Source organism: Lepisma saccharinum, chromosome 15 (assembly GCF_977018435.1).
Source record: "Lepisma saccharinum chromosome 15, izLepSacc3.1, whole genome shotgun sequence".
Lineage (NCBI taxonomy): Eukaryota > Metazoa > Arthropoda > Insecta > Zygentoma > Lepismatidae > Lepisma > Lepisma saccharinum.
Window position 1 is genome coordinate 11666084 of NC_139243.1, and position 23040 is coordinate 11689123.

Here is a 23040-nt window from a genome sequence, read left to right on the forward strand (position 1 = left end):
AATCTTGGTATGACTTACATAGTGCTTCAGGTCCCTCCTGATCAACCTTTCACGTTAGTCTTAAGTTGAAGTTGAGGAGTGCCAGAAGTATTTAGCAGAAGAACCAATCTTTTTGAAAACAACTTTATTCTTAGTCAACCGTTCATAAAACTCCACACGTATCTGACACAACACGAGATTTGACTTTTGAGTTTGTGTCAAGGTGCACGGATTACATATTATTCATCGATTTACAAACAACTGAACACACGCGAAGCAATATAACTCAAGACGCAAGCTAACTTAAACAGTAAACTGCTGTTTGCTCGAACATTCTCAACGACAATGGAACATTTTGATTCTTATGAAGGGCTTGAAATGCTGTTCAGTTGCTTTGCCACGGTGTTGTCATGATGCTAGTTTAAAAACTTCGTCAATTTTTTTAAGCTGTTTTCAAGCTAATTGCTAGACTTTTATAAAATGGGACAAATAGTACAGAGCATTCCCTGACATTCGCTACGAGACTCGGCGGCAAGCAGTGCTTGTCTTTCCCGGTGAACGGGGTCTGCGACAGTCGCTAGAGTCGGCTATTAAAATTACAGTTTTCATATTGTGTACTAACCTTGACTACAGACGGTGTTGAAAATTATGTCCCTCTGCTGCAACACATTCCTGGAATCTCCCAAGGAAATTGGCATTTACACGTGCAAGTTCGTCTACTGTAATTCTCCCGATTTCTCGTACAATACTCTCTTTTAACTCACGGATGGTGTGCGGATTGTCTTTGTATACTTTATTTTTTAGATTCCCCATTTTTCTTTCCACTTTTATTCAGAACTGACCCTGTTACTCCAAACTTTTTTACGAGGTTTAATATAGTGGTCCTATGTGGAACGGGAACACCAGGAAATTTTGTTGCAAAACGTCGTCGCACTTCTCCACAATTCCTCTTTCCGAAGTACCGCTCGACAAGATAAATCCTTTGTTGTAATGTAAACTTTTGTGGTGCCACATTAAGCCACAATCTTCAACACACGGACATGACACAACACAACTTCCGAGGGAGGATTATACTGGCATCAGCCTGCAGCGTCAACAGAAAGGGAAAGAGAGTGAAGGCAGGGAGAGCGAAAAAAACAGACTATAGTATGTGACTGTTGCGGACCCGTTCACCGGGAAAGATAAGCGCTGACACCGGGCCACTTGCCGCCGAGAGTCTCTTAGCGAATGTCAGGGAATGCTCTGTAGTTTTTAAATAATATCGATGGGACAACCAGGACACGCCTCTGAAACTGGACTGTCCTGGTCAAAACAGGATGTATGGTCACCCTAATTAATGAAGAAGATGAGAACATAGAGGTGTATGTTTGTTTAAGTGACGAAAGTGAACATGATACTGCTTCAGTTGTTATGCAGAACTATGCAAACAAAGACAAAGAAAGAATGCTCACCATGTGCAGTATAATTCACAGCGTATTTCCTTTTTCAGACAGTTCATGGGTTTGGTTATATGTATCACCCAATGCCTAAGTATGTTACAGAAAATCTTCTACCTAACGCAGTAATAAGTAGGACTGGACCTACAGATTTAAGTGGGATCCCAAACAACATGCCATCAGGGAGGTACTGCAGTGAAGAAGGTGTAATATTACGTGAAATTATGTACAAACTGTACATAATGTATAAACTGTGGAATCCTCATTTTATATTTTCCTACTACAATTTTGCCTTTCAATGAAGCAAAATGTTAGAACATTTTCCTAAGATTTTACATCTTCCTGCTTTGTAAGTTCTTAACAGTCTCCACAAGGTTCCACTGTTCTCAATTTCTATTTTAAGCCACTTTCCCACCTCTTGGGTTAATTGTGACAATAGGAATGAATGACAGAACAGACTAAATGGATGAAAGGACAAACTCGCACCTTGACAAAAGGGCTCACACCTGCAAATTCCTTCCTTCTTTCAGTACAAATCTCATTACAGTAACCTCCAGACTTGTGTATTACGCATCTTACGTAAATTTGCAGTTACGTAATAACTGTACATAGCTGTCACAAGACATTAGAAGCGTGATTTCACTTTGTTCTTATATTCTTTTATATATTTTTCATACTTTACATCCGAGTAAATACTGCTGCATGTTGTTTCATATAAATATAAAATATATAAAATAATATACATACATATTATATATAACCTCAAGAACATATTGGTCCAAAACACTCTTACCCCATCCACACCACTCCCCCAGCTCACATGTGCAACAAACCCAGGTGCAAGACCTGCCCCATACTCATCACCTCCCCACCGCTAAGGGTGAGTTCACCCTTCACACTAAGGGCACCTGCCACTCATCCAACCTCATTTACACTCTCATCTGCCAAATCTGTGGCAACTTCTACCTGGGCGAAACCTCCACCCCCTTGAACCTTAGGATCAATAACCAATGTTCCTCAACCCAAAAACTCCGATTTCACAGTTGCCATCCATACCAACAGTCATAATACCACCTTTAACAACTGTTTCGGTGTGGCCATCATCAATCTTTTACCCCCCATTCAGACACGTCCTTCCGCAGGCAATGGGAAAGGGCCTATATATCAGGCATGCACGCCACTACACTCCCCGGACTCAGCCTAGCAAAACAATAACCCTTTCTCTTCCTCTCCGAAACCACCCACCCACCATGCAGTAAACACTGGTGAAAGTACATTTGTTAACTATGAACTGTTTCTGGCAACACTGACTGGACAGACGCTACCGTCAGTATTCTGTGCCCTTGCACTACGTAACACAGTTTATTTCTTTCCTCTACTGAGCCGCAGTGGCTCAATCGGTAACGCGTATGACTACCATGCTAAAGGTCCTGGGTTCGATCCCCGGCCGGTTCAAATCCGGGAACTTTTCTAACGATGGAAGCGGCCCCGGTGCCCACCCAGCATCGAATAACATGGGTACCTGGGGGAAACCCTGGGGGGTAAAGGTGGTCAGGAGCGTGATGCTGATCACATCACCCCCACTCACGACCGGATCAAGAAAATGTGGGGTGTTACCCCCACACCCCCTATACGCCTTCATGGTGTGGTGCTATGTACAGGGGAGCACTTTACCTTTTACCTCTACAATGATAATGTGGTAAATACCACGAAATATCAAGTTATTTCTTTTCGTGTGGTAAGTGTTTACTGTCTCCATTATTTTTGTATATATACACACACACACATACATACATACATACATATAATAATAATAAATATTCCAGTTTCTTACGAAGTTACACTTAAGCAATTTACAAATTCGACTTACGTAAAATTCAAGTTATGTAACGGTTTACGGAATGCATTTACTTACATAACTCGGCGGGGTTACTGTATAAGGTTATGCTTGAGAGGGTACATACGTTTTAGTACTTAACAGAAACTTCAATGGAGAAAAATGAATTGCTGAAATTACTCCCCCTCTCCATCACTGCTTAGAGATATAGGTACGTCGATCAGAATGCCATTTCACTTGTAAAATTTCTCTATCAGCAGGACAAATCAAAGATGAGTGTGGCTGCAATGTTGAGACATTTGAAGAACTGCAGATACAAATGCCCAGTATTTTCCGCACCTCCTATTACATCACATGTCACAACAGCAATCAAATTAGTGCCACACTTTAAAGCTCATGTAGCAACGTAACATTAATCCTAAGAACATTATCTGAGCTACTGTCTGTTCACAAAAGCACATTCATTTCATCATGCGAGAACCAGACGGACGTAACTTTAATTTAACAAGTTTACAGGAGAGGAAATACATCGTATTCTTAGGAATATGCCTTGAGGAAAAACCTCAGTAAATTAGAGATACGTGTATCTACTTTACTGTTAAGTATTAGAAGTGGAGATATGTCGCTCTGGCTCCATATAGAGTTCTTGAGAGGAGATACGAAAAAAAACAAAATTTCCAGGCAACCCTTTGGATCTATAAAATTTGGGCCTCTCTGCTATCACTTGGGCCCTGTCGACATTACTATAATTATCAACAGTTTAGTTATCATGGTACTCCCTCCAATTGCATGCTCTGTATTAATAACACTTGTAAACTTTAAAATACAAACACATGTGATTAAAAATTATTCGTTAAACTTAGTCTTGGTTTATAAGTGCCACTTGCATTATGCATTTCACCATACAACACTCATATCACACACGCACAAAAGGAAAAGAAAGGACACTACAAGCACAATGAACATAAATAAAAAATGTGAACTTTAGAAGTAAAAAAAAAAGAGTAAAGTGCTCTCCTGTGCTTTGCACCACACCATGAAGGCATATAGGGGGCGTGGAGTTAGGGCCCCGCACTATCTTTTTTTGATTGATTGATTTAGTGTTTTAAGTCAACTTTATGCACAGTAACGCTAATTGGGACTGGACCTACAGTTTAAATTGGGGTCTGAACCAATATGTGCCTCCACCGGGTATCGAACCCAGGACCTCTTGATTACGAGGTGACGACGCTACCACTGCGCCATCGAGGAGGCTCTCCCACACTTTCTTGTTCAAGGTGGGGGTGATTTGATCAGCACCATGCCCCTGACCGCCTTTACCCCCTAGAGTATCTTCCAGATACCCACTTTATACAATGCTGGGTGGATGCTGGTGCCGCTTGAACAGGTGGAAAAATTCCCGGTTCTCCCCAGCTGGGTGTCTCGCATGGTAGTCAGCCACCCTAACGACTGAGCTACCGTGGCTGATAAACTTTAGGAGGGCATTGGGAAAATTTTGCACTTGTGTTACAGGTGTGCAGGCAATCACTGTTCTACATGGTGCATATAGCGAGACCTTTGAGGATGACATGGCTCAATAACAGTCTTGGGTTGTGTCTATGCTCCCTGGAAGTCCTAACAAATCACAACACAACTACAGTGTTAGCAAACAAAATAAGTACCTACCTGTAAATTTACACGTGCACACACTCCCTATGCTTTACTGGAACTCGTCATCGGAACTCAGTAGCATCGTCTTTTCATTGTAGCTCTGCGTAATTGTGGACACACGCTGGTTGGCTGGTTGGTTATTTTTGCGTCCCATTCCGTGGTTTCCCATGCTTCCGCCGTTCGGCAGAGGGTCGTCAGGGTCGTAGGTAGCTGCCCGCATGCTCCTCAAGGAGTTGGATGTTCCTCCTGCAAGTTTTTTAAAAAGATATTATGAAATTAAAACAGCTGAAGTTATAGTTGTTTCCTTGTTAATGTACATTTCGGTGGATTAGTTCAGTCCTGATTAGTCTTTTTGTGCATAAAGTGGTCTTAAACTTTACCGACACTACTGCAAATTAATGCGAAAATATTAGAAAGTAAAAAAGAAACGTCAAGAACATGAGGCCACAACGGGAAGACTTGGCAACTGTGACATCACAAACTGCCATATTGGAAATAGGTGCAGTCTGTAATCTGAATGACTTGTTCATCAGCTCTGAACATGTAGGTTTTATTTGTTCTTGTTGTTATACAGGGTGACACAGAAAAATGGGAACTTTTGGAAAAACCACCAGACACCAGATAAATCAGAAAAAAAACATATTGACAGAAATTGAACTGCTACAACTTGCCATTTAAGGTACAGTAATCCACAGTATCACTTTTTGAAAATTACATCCTTGAGATGGAGTCCTTGGCTAGCTCTGCATTCTTGCAATCTGCCATTGAGATCCCTCATTGATCGCTGCAATGTCAGGTGGGATGGCACGAATTTAGTCTTTAATTCGTTGCTTCAATTCATCCCTTGTTCTTGGCCGAGACTGACTCTTAAGCTGAACCCACAAGAAGAAATCACATACAGACAAATCTGGGGATCTTGGTGGCCAGGGAATGCCACCAAATTGAGAGATAACATTTTTATGGTGAAAGCACGATGTTGACCGTTCCACTGATCCATGATTACTAAATGGCAAGGTTGTCTGTTGCTCAAGATACTGTTATGCAGTGTTGCCAGCTACGCTTTTCAAAAGTTCCTGTTTTTCTGTGTCACCCTGTATTATTAATAGAATGAAAGTTCAGAAGTTAAGGCTCGGCTGGACCTTTGGCCAAGGCCAGGGCAGATGTTTGCAAATTTTCCTCTATTTTTGAAAAACTGCTATGAAATTCGAAAACCTGAAAATTACACATGCTTAGAATTCCATCTAGAGTATTCACATGAATCTTGGCTTTTGCTTTTGTCTAGATATTATCAATAGTTTAATCGACTTACGGTAGTCACAAAATAACTAGGAAACTGTGAAAGCAAACCACATGAAGATTCATGCGAATGCCCTACAAGGAATTATAAGTATATGTAATGTTTCAGGTTTTGGAATTTCATAGCAGTTTTTCGAAGAGAAAAATTCAAAAACAGCTATCCTAGTGTCGACTAAAGGTACAGTTAAGGGCATGCGATACGGTTTCCATGGGAGTCTTCCCAAGCCCTTACGTCCATGGCAGTGTGCCAACTTAGCTCTCTTGGAGCCAGATCTGGTTCTTTCGTGCACTCGTTCGGCTGTGAACTGGGACACCCACCCTCGTGCCCCACTATGATGCTATCACTCGTTCCAGCCCACATAGACCAACTTTTGTCATAATTATACGTTTTGCACGTGACGTGATATTGTTATATTGGCTGCGTCGCCCCACTCCCTCTTATCTCCTCAGCTACTTATTTATAGCGCAATGTTACGCGAAATTGATATAATATTGTTATCAGGGAATTCTTTATTTTCGATTTCATAACATCATCGGTGGATTATTGAGATGGGCGATGCCGCCGGATCTAGATGTTGAAAACTAAGGATAAATTATCATCAATTTAGAGTTAATGATAATAGCAGTTTGACAACTAACATTACCCTAGAAGGCACTTATGCAGCCTTCGTAAATCTAGCTCCATGAAAGTCAGTTTTAGCTCCATTTAAGGGGAAATTTAGTTCTTTTATGTGCATGAGGTTTGGCAACACTGCCAGGAGGCAAGGGGAAAAGCATTGATCATGATTTGATTCGTTCTCTTGGGAATATAAAACTTCTGATTGAATAGAAAGAGATGTCAACAGGAAGAGGGCAGTTTGAAGATGAATTTCACCAGCGGAAAAGTCGAATCTTCCATTTGATTAGCAGTAACTTCATGTTGAAGTTGATTCCCCATAAGGAATACATTGGATTCCGAAAATTCTTATTCATCATATTTTTCAAACATGTTGTCCAGCTTAATAATAAACATAAAAAAACACTTCCACTTGAAACATGGAGAGAAATTCATACTCTTGGATACACCCAGGTTTTTTTTTAGGAGCAGTGCCCATTCAAGCGATAATGAAATAAATGCACAATTAGTGCGTAACTGTATCTCTTCCCCTTAAGCCTTATCGTGGGAACCTGTGACATTCATATATGAATAATTTTCATAAGACTTGGCATACAATTTACACTTCTAACCTTATGTATTGCACATGTTGAATACGAAATGGAAAATTTCAGTAAAGATAAAAATAAATTAGATTAAATTTGTAATAGAATCCAAACAAGTAAGAACTATTTAAAAAATGATAATTTACCTTGTAAACACTGCTTTGATTTTGCAATCGTCCATTTTTCTACAAGGGGCACATTACAATCAAGAAAAATATATGTTCAGTTCATGAAAGGAGTGTCATTTACCAACAAAGTTGCAATACTTCATGATTAATAATCAATTCAACCAAACAAGACAAATAAATAAAAATGTTTTAAACGTTTCATAATACTCTTACAGCTATGCAGGTTTTCAAGAGTCATATTATTTTTTCTCTATTTGCTGAACTGTATCCTCCGTAAATATACTGTATGAAAAACAATAAAATGTACAATGGTTTATATTTTATTTCTCATATAAAAGAAAACTCAATCTCAAATCAGTACAGAAAATGCACTAAGTTGTATAATTCAAAAGCAAGAAATGCGCAGAATCAAAAAAAAAAAAATCAAGCAAACTCTGGCATACAGCAACATTTTATTGACAATTCTTGATGCATTAAGAATACATTAAATAATAACTTGCACAAACCAGAAAAGAAAAAGAAAACAATTTATGATTAAGTACATGCAGCAAGTTCACAAATTCAAAATGCAAAAAAAATAAAATATCAAAATATAGCCAAGTCATGGTGATTATAATACATATAAAATATAAAAGTGCTCTTACACAAATCAAATAACTTTAATATCTGTTAACCTAGAGATGATATCAAAACTATGCTAGCTGTTAGGATCACATGCTTCAGTTTATTATTTTAAATTAAATAAAAACTAAATGAAAATACATTTTGTCTGTAGGAGTGTGTGGGACAAATTTCTCGGTGAGGATGGGAAATTTTTAAAATCATGATGCTTGGGACAGGTAAAGTTTGCAATGTCATGACTATATCACGAAAATTTTGAGACAAGAAATGTTTGAAATGTCCCATCACTGTGGGAATCTTAAATTCTATGCTTTTTCCCTTAAGTCAGGGGTTCCCAAATGTTTTTGCTTCATGGTACCCTTTTGTTTCTGATATTTCGGTGGAACCCAAGTCACAATGTAGGCCTATCCAACACTTGCAATGCTTAGTTAGTGTGGTTAAATTGTTTGCCTTAAGCTAAAAAATAAATGCTGATTTCAAATTCAGAAACATTTTACGTGTAAAAAGTACTGAATAAGCACACATTTCGAACAATCATATCACATTTCGCGGCACCCAATGGTGCACACTTTGGGAACCACTGCCTTAAAAGTGATTGTTTTTGAATTTCTCAAATAGAAACTAACGATTTCCGAGACGTTTCAGACACTAACAGTGCAGTTAACATCAAGAATTAACCACTTTCCCAACTGCTCAGGATCCTGAAAAGTCGGAAAGTACTTTCCCGAAAAATTTTCCTCATTCTGGTACCAACTTTTCGGGATCCAGCACGCCACCATTTGTCTGAAATGTTTAATTCCTACAAAATCTTAAGGGAAAAACATTTTGTGACAACTAGTTTGAGGTAATAATAAAATACATAAAAGAACTGGAGATAGGACACATTTGCTACATATATATATACAGAGCTTGCTTTGTTTGTTCTTACTCAAGATGAAGTAACCATATAACAGCACACAATTTGTAATTCTTAAAACCAAAGTATATGTACACAGATTTACTTAAAACTGTAACCAAGAAAAAAGAAGCTTAAACAGAAAATAGAAGGCTTCAACCTTAAACTGTGTTAATTTTACTGGAAAAGCACAACACCCAATTTTAATGCATCATAAAAAAAAAATACAAGATATCATAACCTACAGAGTAATTTTACAAACAGAACAAAAGTATAAATTAGCATGCAATTATACAGGATTTGAAACATGCAATCTGTTGGAACAATGTTTACTCCAAAATAATAATAAATATGCTCCAATGGAACATTTGTCCAGTACAAGGCTATGTTGCGTGTGAACAATGTGTCTAGATAGTTTGCACAGAAGTCTGTTATAAGAAATAATTACAAATGTTGCAAGTAAAGGAAAGAAAAATTCATGCAAACAAGCTTCCAAGCTCCGTAGCTGCTGTCTACTTCACACTGGCAACAAGCAAAGCTTTTCAGTTTAAAGTTTCAATTGTTCTTCATTTTTTTCCACTTTGCCACATTACAGCTTTCCATAAGGTTGATTTGAATTGATTTCTGAAAAAATGAAAACAAAAATATGGTTCGTAGAATGGTTGAAACTAAGATTAATGTAATTAGAAATCTTTGAACTGTTTACACTTGTTTTCCAAAAGGATTCATCCTGTTACATCCACCCTACAGTCCAGACCTTGCCCTTTCTTTATACACAACGTTTTGTGTACCTTGTATTTGCATTATTTTCATCATTTATCATTGCTTTTCTACCTCTGTAGATAAATCGTGATGAAGATGAATGATGATCACATGAAATGAACGAAAGGGAATAAATTATCATGCAGACAGAACTTGAACTGGGAACCTTCGACGGAGAGATCATTCATCAAACTCAACATGCTTGGCACCAAAGTGATATGTATAAAGAAGTAACAATACAAAAATATGTGGTAAAATTGCCAATTATTCTGAGTTTGCTATGCTATGCATAAGTCAATAACAACTTCATTGTATTTTTTCTGAATTTAGGAAAAATATTGCAATATCACGATTGTGTTTTTTTTTTAATTCGCTATAATACAGTGACTTTCATGGTCGAGTCATTAACGGAGTGGCGGCCAGCTCGTCGGGCTGGTGGGAGTGTCTCTGCCAGCATTTAGATCCACAGCTGTCCGCTGACCTTGGCACTGGACACGTCAGTGCTTCAGTATCCAGATAGCTGGTGTCCGGTTTGGATGTGTTTGTGAAGTGTTAAGGTGTTAACAAGTGTTTTAGATTGTTTTCTTTTAATTTACGTATTACTGGTGCTTTTCTGCAGTCTAATAATGCCACACTATCCGTACGTACAATTTAAAACAACAAATTTTTATGTCGTTACGAATTCTTGTAGGGAAGGAAGTTATAAGGCGTTTCGCAGCAGAATTCCCAGATGTTTCTGTTCCACACAGAGACAGTTTGAAACTTGTGAACAAATTTAGGGAAACAGGGTTTGTTCTTGATAAGAAGCGAAGGGTGAGAAAGTAGACAATGTTGGAGCACTCCTCAAAAATCCCTCCGGCACCTTGCACAAGAAACATACATTTTTAAGTTGTCTGTGTGGCGAGCTCCCACGCTTTTAAACCTGAAACCATACATTATATTAGAAGAATTGAAATAAAATATCAGGAAAGAAATTGAAGCAATTTCGAAAGAGAAACGATACATGTTGCTGAAAAGTTGCTAAAAAGATACGGTAAATGTGTGGATACAGGAGGAGAACATTTCCAACGCCTCTTGTAACAACGTACGTGTTTATTCTAATTGCAACTATCCATGTAATTGCACGAGGTTATTTCAATACATAGCTAGCATTTCCAGTTACGCGAATGTTGCATCAAGTTTGCCGACAGACGAGCTCTCGCTGCCAGGTGCACTTGCCACAGCTCCGCGGACGATTTGACCATGGAAGGCACTGTATATATCTGTGCCAATTACTTGATTTAAGTTGAGACAATTTAGAGTCTTCTAGAACCATGCATATTTTACAAATTCTACATGCGGCAAACTGGTATCTGTTTCCTGAGCCCACAACCTATATTCCAGGGCATTATAATGTATTCAATTTATAACACAATACTGATGCCATGGTTTTGGAAATTACAGATAAAAAAAACCTTTGGTCTGCACTGAAGCAAATAAGTGAATAACTAGAAATTAATTAACTAATCTAAAATTAAGTTTATTTCCTGTTAATATTGTAACTAAATGTCTTGTTAATCACTTTGCATTTGCAAGTGCACATTGTTTTATTGCGCAGAATGATTATTGGTGTATTAAGTACAACTGTGTTTCTTTTTAGCCACAGAAGAAGTAACAGCATACACATATTTTACTGTGTTGACAAAGTGCAAAATATATGTTGTTAAATGCTTCAGCAGAATTTAACATTTTTTTTGTCACCGTGTTTACTGATTCATGATGAAAGTTGTGTGAATTACTCACAAATTTAATATATATATATTAATAACTTATGTTTTGTGAGTATCTAGGTAACTCCTGCGACGTTTCAGGATGCAACTGCTCCCTTCCTCAGGCTGCTCACGTTTAGGTTATGTATAAATCATAACCACGTCGAACTCTCCATAGGTACAGGATATAGGATTGGTAAAAGGTGTGTGGTTAAAAAACAATAAAAATCTAAAACCCATTACAGGTGCACGTCAGACTACCATGCTGTTTCCCTGATTAGAAACTGTTCCTTGGAATGTTAAAACTTTTAACCACACACCTTTTACCAATCCTATATCCTGTACCTATGGAGAGTTCGACGTGGTTATGATTTATACATAACCTAAACGTGAGCAGCCTCAGGAAGGGAGCAGTTGTGTCCCGAAACGTTGCAGGAGTTACCTAGATACTCGCAAAACGTAAGTTATTAATATATATATACGTATATACACATGTTTACTGAATAATTATAATTGCACCATGCCTGAGCTACATGCCATGCCTTCAGTTAATTTTTTTAGTTTAAAATGACAATACTGGCATTGTTCTTATATGCAACTTAAACAATTGTTTTACTCCAGTGCAATGGTTCTGCCATGCATTAATTCACATTTTAATTTTCTTCCCTTTATATATTAAACTGTCATTTTTATAATATTTTTAAGTGTATGTAATTCCTGGACTGAATTTGTATTACGAAACAACATTCCGTGCATAGTTAGCTTTGTAAACAGCATACATCCATAGTGCAATGTGAAAAACAGAAATTAAGTGTACCATGCCCACAATCATTACTTTTTAAACTGATCTTAGAAATCTTGCACCATTAACATGCATCCAATATTTACAACCTCATGCCAACTTCATGGAAAATGTAGTTTATAATAGATGGGGAAAGATGCCATTAAGCTAATGCCTGCATAATAAAACAAAAAAAAACATTCAAGTGCAAGACTTACCTGAACTGTACTGCGTATACTGTTGATACTGAGGGTGGAAATTGTGAATGGCATCGGTCATGATATCTTTCGGATTCATTGTTTCCTGGAAATAAATATTAAAAGGATAGAAGTTTACAACTCCCCGCAGAAAATTTTGTCTACTGTTTTCAGTAGATCAATAGGTGTTTTGAAACGTGTTCTGATTTTCAAACAGATACTCTGTATCCCTGATAAATAAAAATTGTTAATCAGGAGGAATGAAAAGTTACATTTACATCAAACATGTTGAGCTACACACACTGTGCAAATGGAAATTGTGACGGCGATGAAGTGGATGTGGAATAAAGAGATGAAATAATTAAATAGATAAAATTAAAATAAAAGTGGAGTAGTAAGCTCAGAAAATATACTGCAATTGTAAAAACCTTATAGTATCATAATTTTGTTCTCTCTAAAAACCTTTGCATCAAACCTATGAAAATTATGTTTGTTTCATAATTACATTGTATCCTTACAATTATAAAAAAATGAACAAGAACATTTACCTATTATTTTTTTCTAAAATAGTGTTTTTTGCCTATTATATTCTTACAAAATAGATAAAGCATTTTCTATAAAAAGTGCATTAAACTTTTGAAAACTCTTCAACACTTTTATTTATTGTATTAAAAATAGAAAAATATATAAAAAAGAAAGAAGGAAACAATAAAATACAAGAAAACTAATTTTTAAATATGATGAAACAGACCCAACAGACCTAAATATTCAAGCACGTTCAATTTGACCGCACGTGCCTCCTCATGTAAGAAGTCGCCGTGCACGTTCTCCCGGATTAAAAGCATGGAATTACGAGGTGCATCCAGAAAGGAAGTTTCCCTATTTTTAAAAAAAAAACAACAACACAGTTTCAGGAAACCATTTATTGGCAACAGGTACAGCAAAGGTTCAGCTATTTTTCAACATAGCAACCACCAGAATTGAGACACTTGTCATATCGTGGTATCAACTTTTGGATCCCACTGTCGTAGAACTCTGCCGCCTGTGAATGGAACCAGCGTGTGACAGACGTCTTCAGCTCTTCGTCGTTGCCAAAACGCTCACCGGAGGACAGGAATTCCTTGAGGTGCAAGAAAACGTGAAAATCGCTGGGAGCTAGATCAGGACTGTAAGGTGGATGATCAAACAACTCCCAGCCAAATTCTGTCAAAACAGCTGCTGTGCGCCGAGCCGAATGTGGACGAGCACAACACCTGCAGTAAGCATGCCACACCTCTTGTTTTGAATGGCACGTCGCAATTTCCTTAGTGTTTCACAGTAATGGTCAGCGTTAACCGTTTCACCTCTGGGGAGGAAGTCAATGAGCAAAATGCCCTTCCTGTCCCAAAACACGGTGCACATCACTTTCTGTACCGACAGCGTCTGTTTGAATTTCTTCTTGACCGGAGATCCACTATGCCGCCAATGCATTGACTCCTGCTTGGTTTCCGGGGTGAAGTGCGAAATACACGTCTCATCGCCAGTGACGATCCTGTCGAGGAAATCATCGCCGTCATCATGGTACCGTTGCAGGAATGTCAGTGCTGCTCCTGAACGTTTCATTTTGTGTTCGGGTGTCAGGTTTTTCGGCACCCACCTGGCACACAATTTTTTGAACAGCAGGCGCTGCGTGACAATCTCATGCAACACGGATCGCGATATCTGTGGAAAAAGGCTACTCAACTGCGTAATCGTGAAGCGACGGTTCTCTACGATGCGCTGCCGCACCAGCTCAACCAGATCATCAGTGATGAGGGACGGACGCCCACTGCGCTCTTCATCATGGACACTTTGACGACCTTCCGAAAACTGCCGACACCAGCAACGCACCATCTGCTTACTCATAATGTTCGGCCCATAGACCTCACAGAGCTGACGATGAATGTCAATTGGTGCAATGCTTTGTGCATTCAGGAACTTTATCACCGACCGAACCTCTCATGCCGCGGGAGAAGGAATACGAGCTTCCACTTCGGACCATTGCTGCCTCGCTACTGGTGCCGGGCGGGTTCTGTCTGCCTGGCATATGATTGATACGTCTTAGCTCTGCTGCGCATGCGCAATTTACACGGCTCATTGTGTTTACTTTCACGGGAAAAAAATAGGGAAACTTACTTTCTGGATGCGCCTCGTAATTTCAAAACTTTGTAATAATCAGGGAAAGAATTTATATGTAAATAAATATTTATGTATGAAGCTGAAATCAGTTATATTTTGTATTATCTTTGAGTGTCATTCCATGTTGATTGAATTAATTTTTTTTTGGGTGCGTCAGCACTTTGAGCCATTGCACCCTTCAATATATTTGGGGTCATATCCCCTTATCTAAAATTCTTACTTAAAACTTTAAAACAAAGGGTGTAAAAAGCCCCTTGGGAAAATAAAAGTGCAAGGCTGTAAAAGGACCAGCACAAGATTTGATTTGATGTTTTAAGTCCACTTTAGGCACAGTAAGGCTAATCGGGACTGGATGTACAGTTTAAAGTGGGATCCGAACCACTATGCTCCACCTGGTATCGAACCTGGGACCCCGGACCAGCACAAGACAAACACATCACATTAAAAAGTCAGAATGAACTAAAAGCTTCCTCACAGACAATGGAAGAGAACAGCTCTTCGCAAAAAGCTAAAAACATTTGATAAAACTCTGTCATCATCTCCTAACAGGGATGACAAAGTTGGGAAGTTAAAAGTCTGCCAGAGGAAAGCAAATTCGGCACATCATGGCATGTAGCCTTTCAGAATGCAGTTTTTATTTTCCATATTTGTATATATATTTGGTTTTGGCTCCTTTTACATATTTCCATAGTTCAGAACATTTCTCAACATATACTCCCTCCATATTTGTGCAATAACTACATGTCCCCATGTAACCAAAAGAGTTGAGTGTTTATTAGTCCCAATGGTCTTAATGTAGATAATGCAATAATTTTCCTCAAATCATATTCAACAATTTTACACCTTCCAACAGCTTGCTCTAGCTATTGTAAAACACTTGAAATTCCTGTTTATTTACAATTGTTGTCAACAATAGAGACCGAGGACTCGAGCATCGGCTTCTGGTTGTTGCTAACATTATTTTGGCAACGTTCAGAGTGTCCCAAGTCGAGCAGCCCATTAACTGAGCTAATCCCACCCTCGCTACTAGTTGTGTGCCTGACAGCATTGATTTTGTGCCAACGTACGGATTTGCCTCTGGTTTCTCTTCAAGACAGTCTCAGAAATAGTTACAATGCCAAAACTGTATTTTGTGTACCTTGTGTAGTGTCTTATATTACTAAAAAGGTAAATTTTTACAATTATAAGTCAATATGTAACTCCACATTTTGGTGAAAATAACTAAATATGTAGAGCATTCCCTGACATTCGCTACGAGACTCTGCGGCAAGCTGCCCGGCATCAGCGCTTGTCTTTCCCGGTGAACAGGTCAGCGACAGTCACTAGAGTCGGCTATGAAAATTAGTTTTCATATTGTGTACTAACCTTGACTACAGAGGGTGTTGAAAATAATGTCACTCTCCTGCAACACATTCCTGGCAACTCCGAAGGAAATTGGCATTTACACATGCAAGTTCGTCTACTGTAATTCTCCTGATTTTTTGGTACAATACTCTCGTTTAACTCACGGATGGTGTGTGGATTGTCTTTGTATACTTTATTTCCCCATTTTTCTTTCCACTTTTATTCAAAACTGACCCTGTTAATCTAAACTTTTTTACGAGGTTTAATATAAGCGACTGTCGCGGACCCGTTCAACGGGAAAGACAAGCGCTGATGCCGGGGCGCTTTCCACCGTGTCTCGTAGCGAATGTCAGAGAATGCTCTGTACATATAATCCATTCCCTGATAATAATATTCAGCTGTCAATATTAAGGTGATTTCAAAGAATAATTGCATGATATACTAGAGACCTGGCTTCTGGTCAAGCCTTCACTTTTACTAGCAAAATGAAATCACGTCCAGAAATTGAGGGTAAGAAAGAAACAACGCTTACCTTCAGGCTGCTGGAAATACTCTGCATGGTGACGCTCCTGCCGTGTGAATCCGTGATACAACCCTGAGCATACACCTGGTACGGGAAAGCGTACCGCAAAGCTATGGCCGCAAAGAACATCTCAATGCAAATGAGAAAGTTTTGGTAGCCAGCGGAAACTGTGCCGGGTCCGTTAGTGCGGTGGCCAGCGCTGTCTAAAATCGGGTCGATGACTTCTGCTTTCTCCAAAACAGCAAGCAACACACCTAAAAAAAAAGGGGGGGGGGGCAAAATCAGTGTTTTGAAAACAGAGTATGTAAATTGGCAATTACTTAAAACCATAAGCTAACTCTTGATGAAAATTATCAGGAAAGATTTCATAAAATGTGTATTCTATGTTGGTTTAATAACCCTTTCAGGATGGGACAGAGTTTTAGCTGTATTCAGAAAATCATAAATAACATACGTAACAACGTGTATTCTAACATTTTTTTTCTGAAAACTATGTGTCCTCTTTCTACAGATATATAATATGTTACATTTTACATAAATTTTCTCAAATATTTATTCTATAACAACTATTTTGGAAGTTAAAAAAATAAACATTGTAACAAAAAGTTCCTGAAAACATTTTAATACATAATATAGAAATAAAATGAAAAATAACCAAAAATCTTTTTGGGATTGAAATGGTTACTAAATGTGTAATCTGAAGCCAAATCCTCATAAACATTTCCACAATGTGCATAGAAAGTATTCAATGCTATTACCAAGAGTATAAACAAAAGTGCAATATAATTTGACACAAGTACAATTCAGCAATGAAAAAACTACACTTAGCAGTTGGAATTTAAAAGAGGTGGTTACAACACATGTGCACGAGAGACGGGATGCGATTGTAGCCCATCATTCATTCACAATGCAATTTTAGAGTGAATAAAGGGCTGTGCCCATCGCCCATCTTATTGAACAGTAGTTGTAGGATGGGCTATGCCCGTCACTCATCTGGAAAGGGTTAAAAGTACTTTGCTGCTTCAATGAGGGTGAACGAAAACTAGCTAGTCATCAAAATTGACCGAGGTGTTGCAGTCCTCATGCATTAAGACACACACATGTTTAAAGTTTTTGCAGATAGCCTGATGACCAGGGGTTGATCCAGAATTTTGCATCAGGGAGGGTAAGTTTGTATTTCGAGGGATGTAAGCATGACTTTAAGAGCCTAAATGATCATAAATTGGATCCTTGTGAAAAATTTTAGGGAGTGTCACTGTGGCTTTTTAATATTAATAAATTAATATTAGGAGTGGACTAAAATTTTTCTTGAGTATAGTTTTGCATAGTTATCTTCAAGTTCAATATTTTTACTTCTTAGAACATGGAGGCCTGTCTTGCGTAAAATCGAGATGATACCTTTAGTCTATCCAATGTACTGTTTATTGCAGCCAGCATACTAAATGAGTCAATTAGGAAGTTCCGAAAAAAAACATTTTCTATGTTGGTATTCAATAACAAACGCATGGATGTTAATTTAAACAATGTATACCCAAAAATATGTGAAAAGATAAAACCACGAAAAAAAAGAAGGACCACATAAAGTCAACATGATGTATGGTATCTTGAGGAGGACATGTGATTATTTTGGCAAATCAAAATTATCAAGATAAATGCCAGGTGTTTCAGAAATAATTGAGGTGTTTCAACAATTTATTGCAAGGGAAATATTTAAGTTAGATTAATGAAACCAGTCCAGAACGAAAGAGGAATGCAAGTATGTTTCGTTAAGCTGCGAGTTCGCATTCCTGCCGCTAGAAGACAACACTCGCATCACTCACAGTGTTTTTCTGCAATGTTTTGGTCCCCACGATCATCGGACCTTTCACAGTGTCACTTCTCTTTTGCGGGCTTTCATCAAAGACAGGGTATTCGACTCATCAAAGAGAGCATATCATCGCAGCGATACACTATCGTGTAGATGTGTGCCATGTCACCCGTGGTGCACATATTTGTACGTGTAAAAAAAAAAAAAAAAAAAAAAAAAAAAAAAAAAAACTGTGTTTGTCGTTCGTTCTGAACTGGTTTCATTAACATAAGCCAATACTTTACTTCCAATTTTTTTTTTGTAACGCCTGAATTATTTCTGAAACACCAGGTATTACATTTCAACTTTACCATGTTAATCCATCGAAGTAATATATAAGTTTATCTTTAAAAATTAAAAGAGAGATAGTTGCTAAAGATATCAGTAATTCTTGAACATTGTAATACATATTTCTAACAAGTATTTCTACGTTGTGTTTACTACAACACTTTAAAGGAATGCATATTTAATGTTGACTTACCCTGCCAAAAGGAAAGGAAGATTACTGATTTCACTGTACAGAACTTCAGGACAGGATCGAACGGCGTGAGGAGATCCTTCGTGGCGAAATAGAAGAGGAACAGCCCATACAAAGCCAAGCTCACAGAGATGTTGTATATAATGGTGATGTACAGGTAGCCACTGTCAGCACTGAGGAGGAAAAATTATGCATCATACACAAAAACTGTTCAATCTATTCAGATAATTATAGCTAGATCATGACTTGTGTAAACATGTATTCATAAAAAAAAAATAATACATTCATACAGCAAGTGCAAGGAAATGGGTACAGATAATTATCATATGTCATCATCTGAAGTTGTTAGATAATAACATATCAATTTAAATAATAAGCTTAAAAACAAAACTGTGGTTTATTATATCTATTGTACACACACGCAGATTTTGACTTGGAAAGAAGCCAATTTGCCAGACAGTTGGTCAATAGCAGATTTCTGAAATCCAAGATTCAATTAGCAGAGGAATAAATTGCAACCCATCCACCCAAACTCCATTCTCTTCACATACAAAAAGGTTGTCTATCTTCATTGACATGTAGAAATAAATGATCACATCCTGTTACAAACAGTATTTGTTTTTTGTTTCTTTTTTTGTGTTTGTGTATGATTCTGTATGCTTGGGTTTCTTCCATGGTTCTGGGTAGTTAAAAGAGCCAATAAGATTTGGACTTTCAGCCCTCCCCATGCAACCCGGGAGGAAGTATAAATATGGCCTCTGACAGAGGACAGGACAGGGTGTGTTATGAACTGGATAGCAGAAGGGAGAGCGATCTTCGGGCTCCAGTGGACTCCCTTGAGAAAAAGCATCCCGAGGCAGTTCTGCCGATGCTTAGCTTCCACTTGGCAGTTCTGCCGTGGGGCTCAAGTTAGAGGAATGTAAATAATGTAAATTAGAGAATTATTCGAAGAATCCAAGCCTTGTTTTGTTAAATTGTAAATAAATGTATAAAGCCCATTTCTGCGAGTTTTGAGCAATCACCCTGCAACATTAATTCAGTAAGTTCTTGCCTGTGATTGATTCTTTGGTTCCGAGCGCTCTGGTGAGGAACGGGATGGGAACCCAGGACTAACGAGCCTATTTAGTTGTTTACTGGGGTTTTCCTGCCAGAAGCGGCCCGGTAAGGGTGAAGTGTTGCGGAACAATCCCCAAAGACATCTGAAGTTAACAATGAATCGTGAAACAATCTACAAGAGTAAAGAGTAGCCACAGGTATTTAGCACAAGAATATATGCCAATTACCCCTTCTGATGTCTAACCACAGCAGCCTTACAAGATATCGAAACCGTAACAATCAATAATGAACTCGCCATGTTATAGTGTCCTTGCCCCACAACCACAACACGTGCCATGGTTAACAGTAAAAGTGTTGCCACGTCTATTCTTCCTTCTCGTTTATCACCAGCCAGCCCTCCTCTGGGTATGGTCACTGCATCACCCAGCGGCATGTATGTGATGGGAGGGATTAAGAGATGAACGTTTAAGAAACAAAGGGACCAAACCTAATCTTTTGCCACTCTTGAAAAATGCTCAAGGGAGCAACAGAAGAACGTCCACCTTCGTCACCCTCTCCCTGTCCTGTTTTACGAAGAGGGGGAGGGGCTAGATGCTTGGCACCTCCGAACTAGCCATCCTTTGTCGGTGTGCACTACAGCCCTAGATCTATGGTTGTAGTTTGCTCTCCAATTGGGGAAATAAAGGATGTTATAGCTTGATGAAACCTGTACCCAATTTATTAGAGAAAATTACCTTCGACAATCTAGAATTAATCAACACCTTGAGACCGCTGAAACAACAAAAAAAAGAATTCATTAACCAACTGGTGGAAGCTGGATAAAATACCAACGTTCTTCACGACACTGACTGTTAGTCAACAAATGTACACACAACATCCCATTCTGAAGTCTGACTTGCAGTTGCCCCAACAATCCGAGTACAGTGGAACCTCGATATTACGTTTTTCATGGGACAAAGCTGAAATACCTAAAATGCGAAAAAATGTAAAATCGAGGACAATTTTATAACATTTTGCTATGTTTGGCCCATCAAGATTAATGCGGGAAAATGGAAAATCCAGGAATGTAAAATTGGAGTTCAACTGTAATTACATCATCCCATTGGCCACCCATATATAGGGTGCAAAACTTTCGGAATGATTATCATATTAATGGGGGGGGGGAATGTGTAGGATTCACCATCCCCTCCCCAATTCATGAATATTGCACTATCATTACCATAACAGATAGAAAATTGACTTTCACAACAACATGCAATTCCATTACACAAAAAAAATATCAATAAGGCAAACACATATTTACAGAAACTAACCAAAATAAAACTAACCTATTCATTGTTTTAACTAATGCTTACCTCCAATCACCATCTCTATATCGCCTAAAGGACTGAAGAATGATGATGACGAATGCCATGACAGGCTTCACTAGGCAGAACTGAAGGGTAACCTGCTTGCAGAACCTCAGGAAGCCAATCGTATATGTTTTACCCACCAGGCAGCAAGTGCCATACATGCAGTTTGACCTGCAGAAAAAAAGAGAAAATTGAATATTACACTTATACAGGGTGTCCACTCTAGGACCAGGATAAAATTCAAGTATAATTCCCAGTTTTCAAGGTGAACTTTCAAAGAATTTAATGGTACGAGGAAGTGTTTTTTTCTATTTCAAACTTACGTACTACCATCCATCATAATGGTATATATATTTAATTCAACGTGTGGAGGTTACATTTTCCATTTCACATACTCAGACTAGAAATATATCTTCAAACACAAGTCACAAATGTTACTTGATGATATAGTAATTGTATAAGAATTTCGAACTCACATTTAACTACCTAGTCATATCATAAATACTGTCACAACTTTGGAGGCTGGCTGGACATCTTCAGGGCAAGGGTAGCACCTGCCCATGGGGAGGTGTAAGACCTGAGTCATTGTGTGGTGAGCTGCAGATGGGAGAAGGTGATTGTGGTACAGATTAGGATGGAATGGGGCGAGAATTAAAATCGAGTGGCTGTCATTCCATTACATAAGGTGGGGAAAGAAGCAGGTGAGATTTTCAAACTTTCCCAGAAGCTTCAAATCTCAAAGAGGTTCGTGTATCGCACTATCCAGCGATACACTGAAACTGAACGACCAGACCAGGGTAGGGCAGCATCGGACAGTACGGATGCCAGAGGTTGTGAAAGCAGTGGCGGTGTGTGCACGACGAAATCCTGTCGGGAGACAGTCAGCACTGCTTCAGGACCACAAGGTGTCAAAAATGTCCGTCTCGTATGTTACGTTGTAACCTAGGACTGCAAGCTCACACACGACGTACAGATCATATCCTCAATGATGTGTTAAAGCAGCAGAGGTAGATCAAAGCAAAGCGCCTACTCACGCGGTACGCAGCAAATGAGCACAGACGAATCCTCTTCACCGATGAAAAACTGTTCAATGCCCAAAACGACAGCGTATATGCGAGGAGTTCACGAGAAGCTGCTGACAAGCTCCGAGGGTCCATCATCCGGTATCAGTTATGGTGTGGTGGGGGGTGAGCTACAAGGGCACCACTGAGCTGCATTTCTGTGAGCAAGGCATCAAAACATCGGCCAAGGTGTACCAAAAGATGGTCCTTGAGGGTGTGGTCAAGGGAATCAAGAACACCCTCTTTCGCAGTCATGCCTCGAGGTTCTGCATGATTCGGCACCAACCCATAAGGCTAAGACGTCCCAGCAGTGGCTCCAGATGACTGTGCCGGACTTCATTCCCACTTCTGATTTGTCATCTGGTAGCCCCGATCTTAACATTCTGGACTACAAATTGTGCACTGTTCTTCAGAGAATGGCGTGCAAGAAAATACACCCCAACATCGTCAGTTTGAATCGCTCTCTTGTGAAGACAGTGGTGGACTTCCCTGTAGATATCGTGTGTAATGCAATTGATGCGTGGCCACAAAGACTGAAGGACTGTGTGCATGCTAAAGGTGGTCATTTTGAGTAGCTATAGGTGTTGTGTTCTTCACATATTCGTATACCACATATTCTATGGATATTACACTAACCCTAACCATCTTGTGTCTATTTCCTGCAAACCTTGTGACAGTATTTATGATATGACT

The 23040-nt window shown here is 38.8% G+C and overlaps 1 protein-coding gene across 2 annotated transcripts in view; it reads right to left on the minus strand.

Annotated features, from left to right (window-relative positions):
- Tmep (Transmembrane endosomal protein) overlaps positions 1-23040 on the minus strand; it is a 142598-nt gene that overhangs the window by 10626 nt on the left and 108932 nt on the right. The window contains exons 5-9 of one of the 2 annotated variants that reach the window (XM_083136610.1): positions 21290-21457; positions 18882-19051; positions 16564-16808; positions 12552-12636; positions 4918-5148 (exon numbers count right to left, since the gene is read on the minus strand). In XM_083136610.1, coding sequence (XP_082992736.1) covers positions 4952-5148; positions 12552-12636; positions 16564-16808; positions 18882-19051; positions 21290-21457 — 865 coding nt within the window. In that variant the 3' untranslated portion in view covers positions 4918-4951. Of the gene's footprint in view, positions 1-4917; positions 5149-7956; positions 9667-12551; positions 12637-16563; positions 16809-18881; positions 19052-21289; positions 21458-23040 lie in introns of those variants that run through there. The other variant, XM_083136611.1, reaches the window with a different exon arrangement.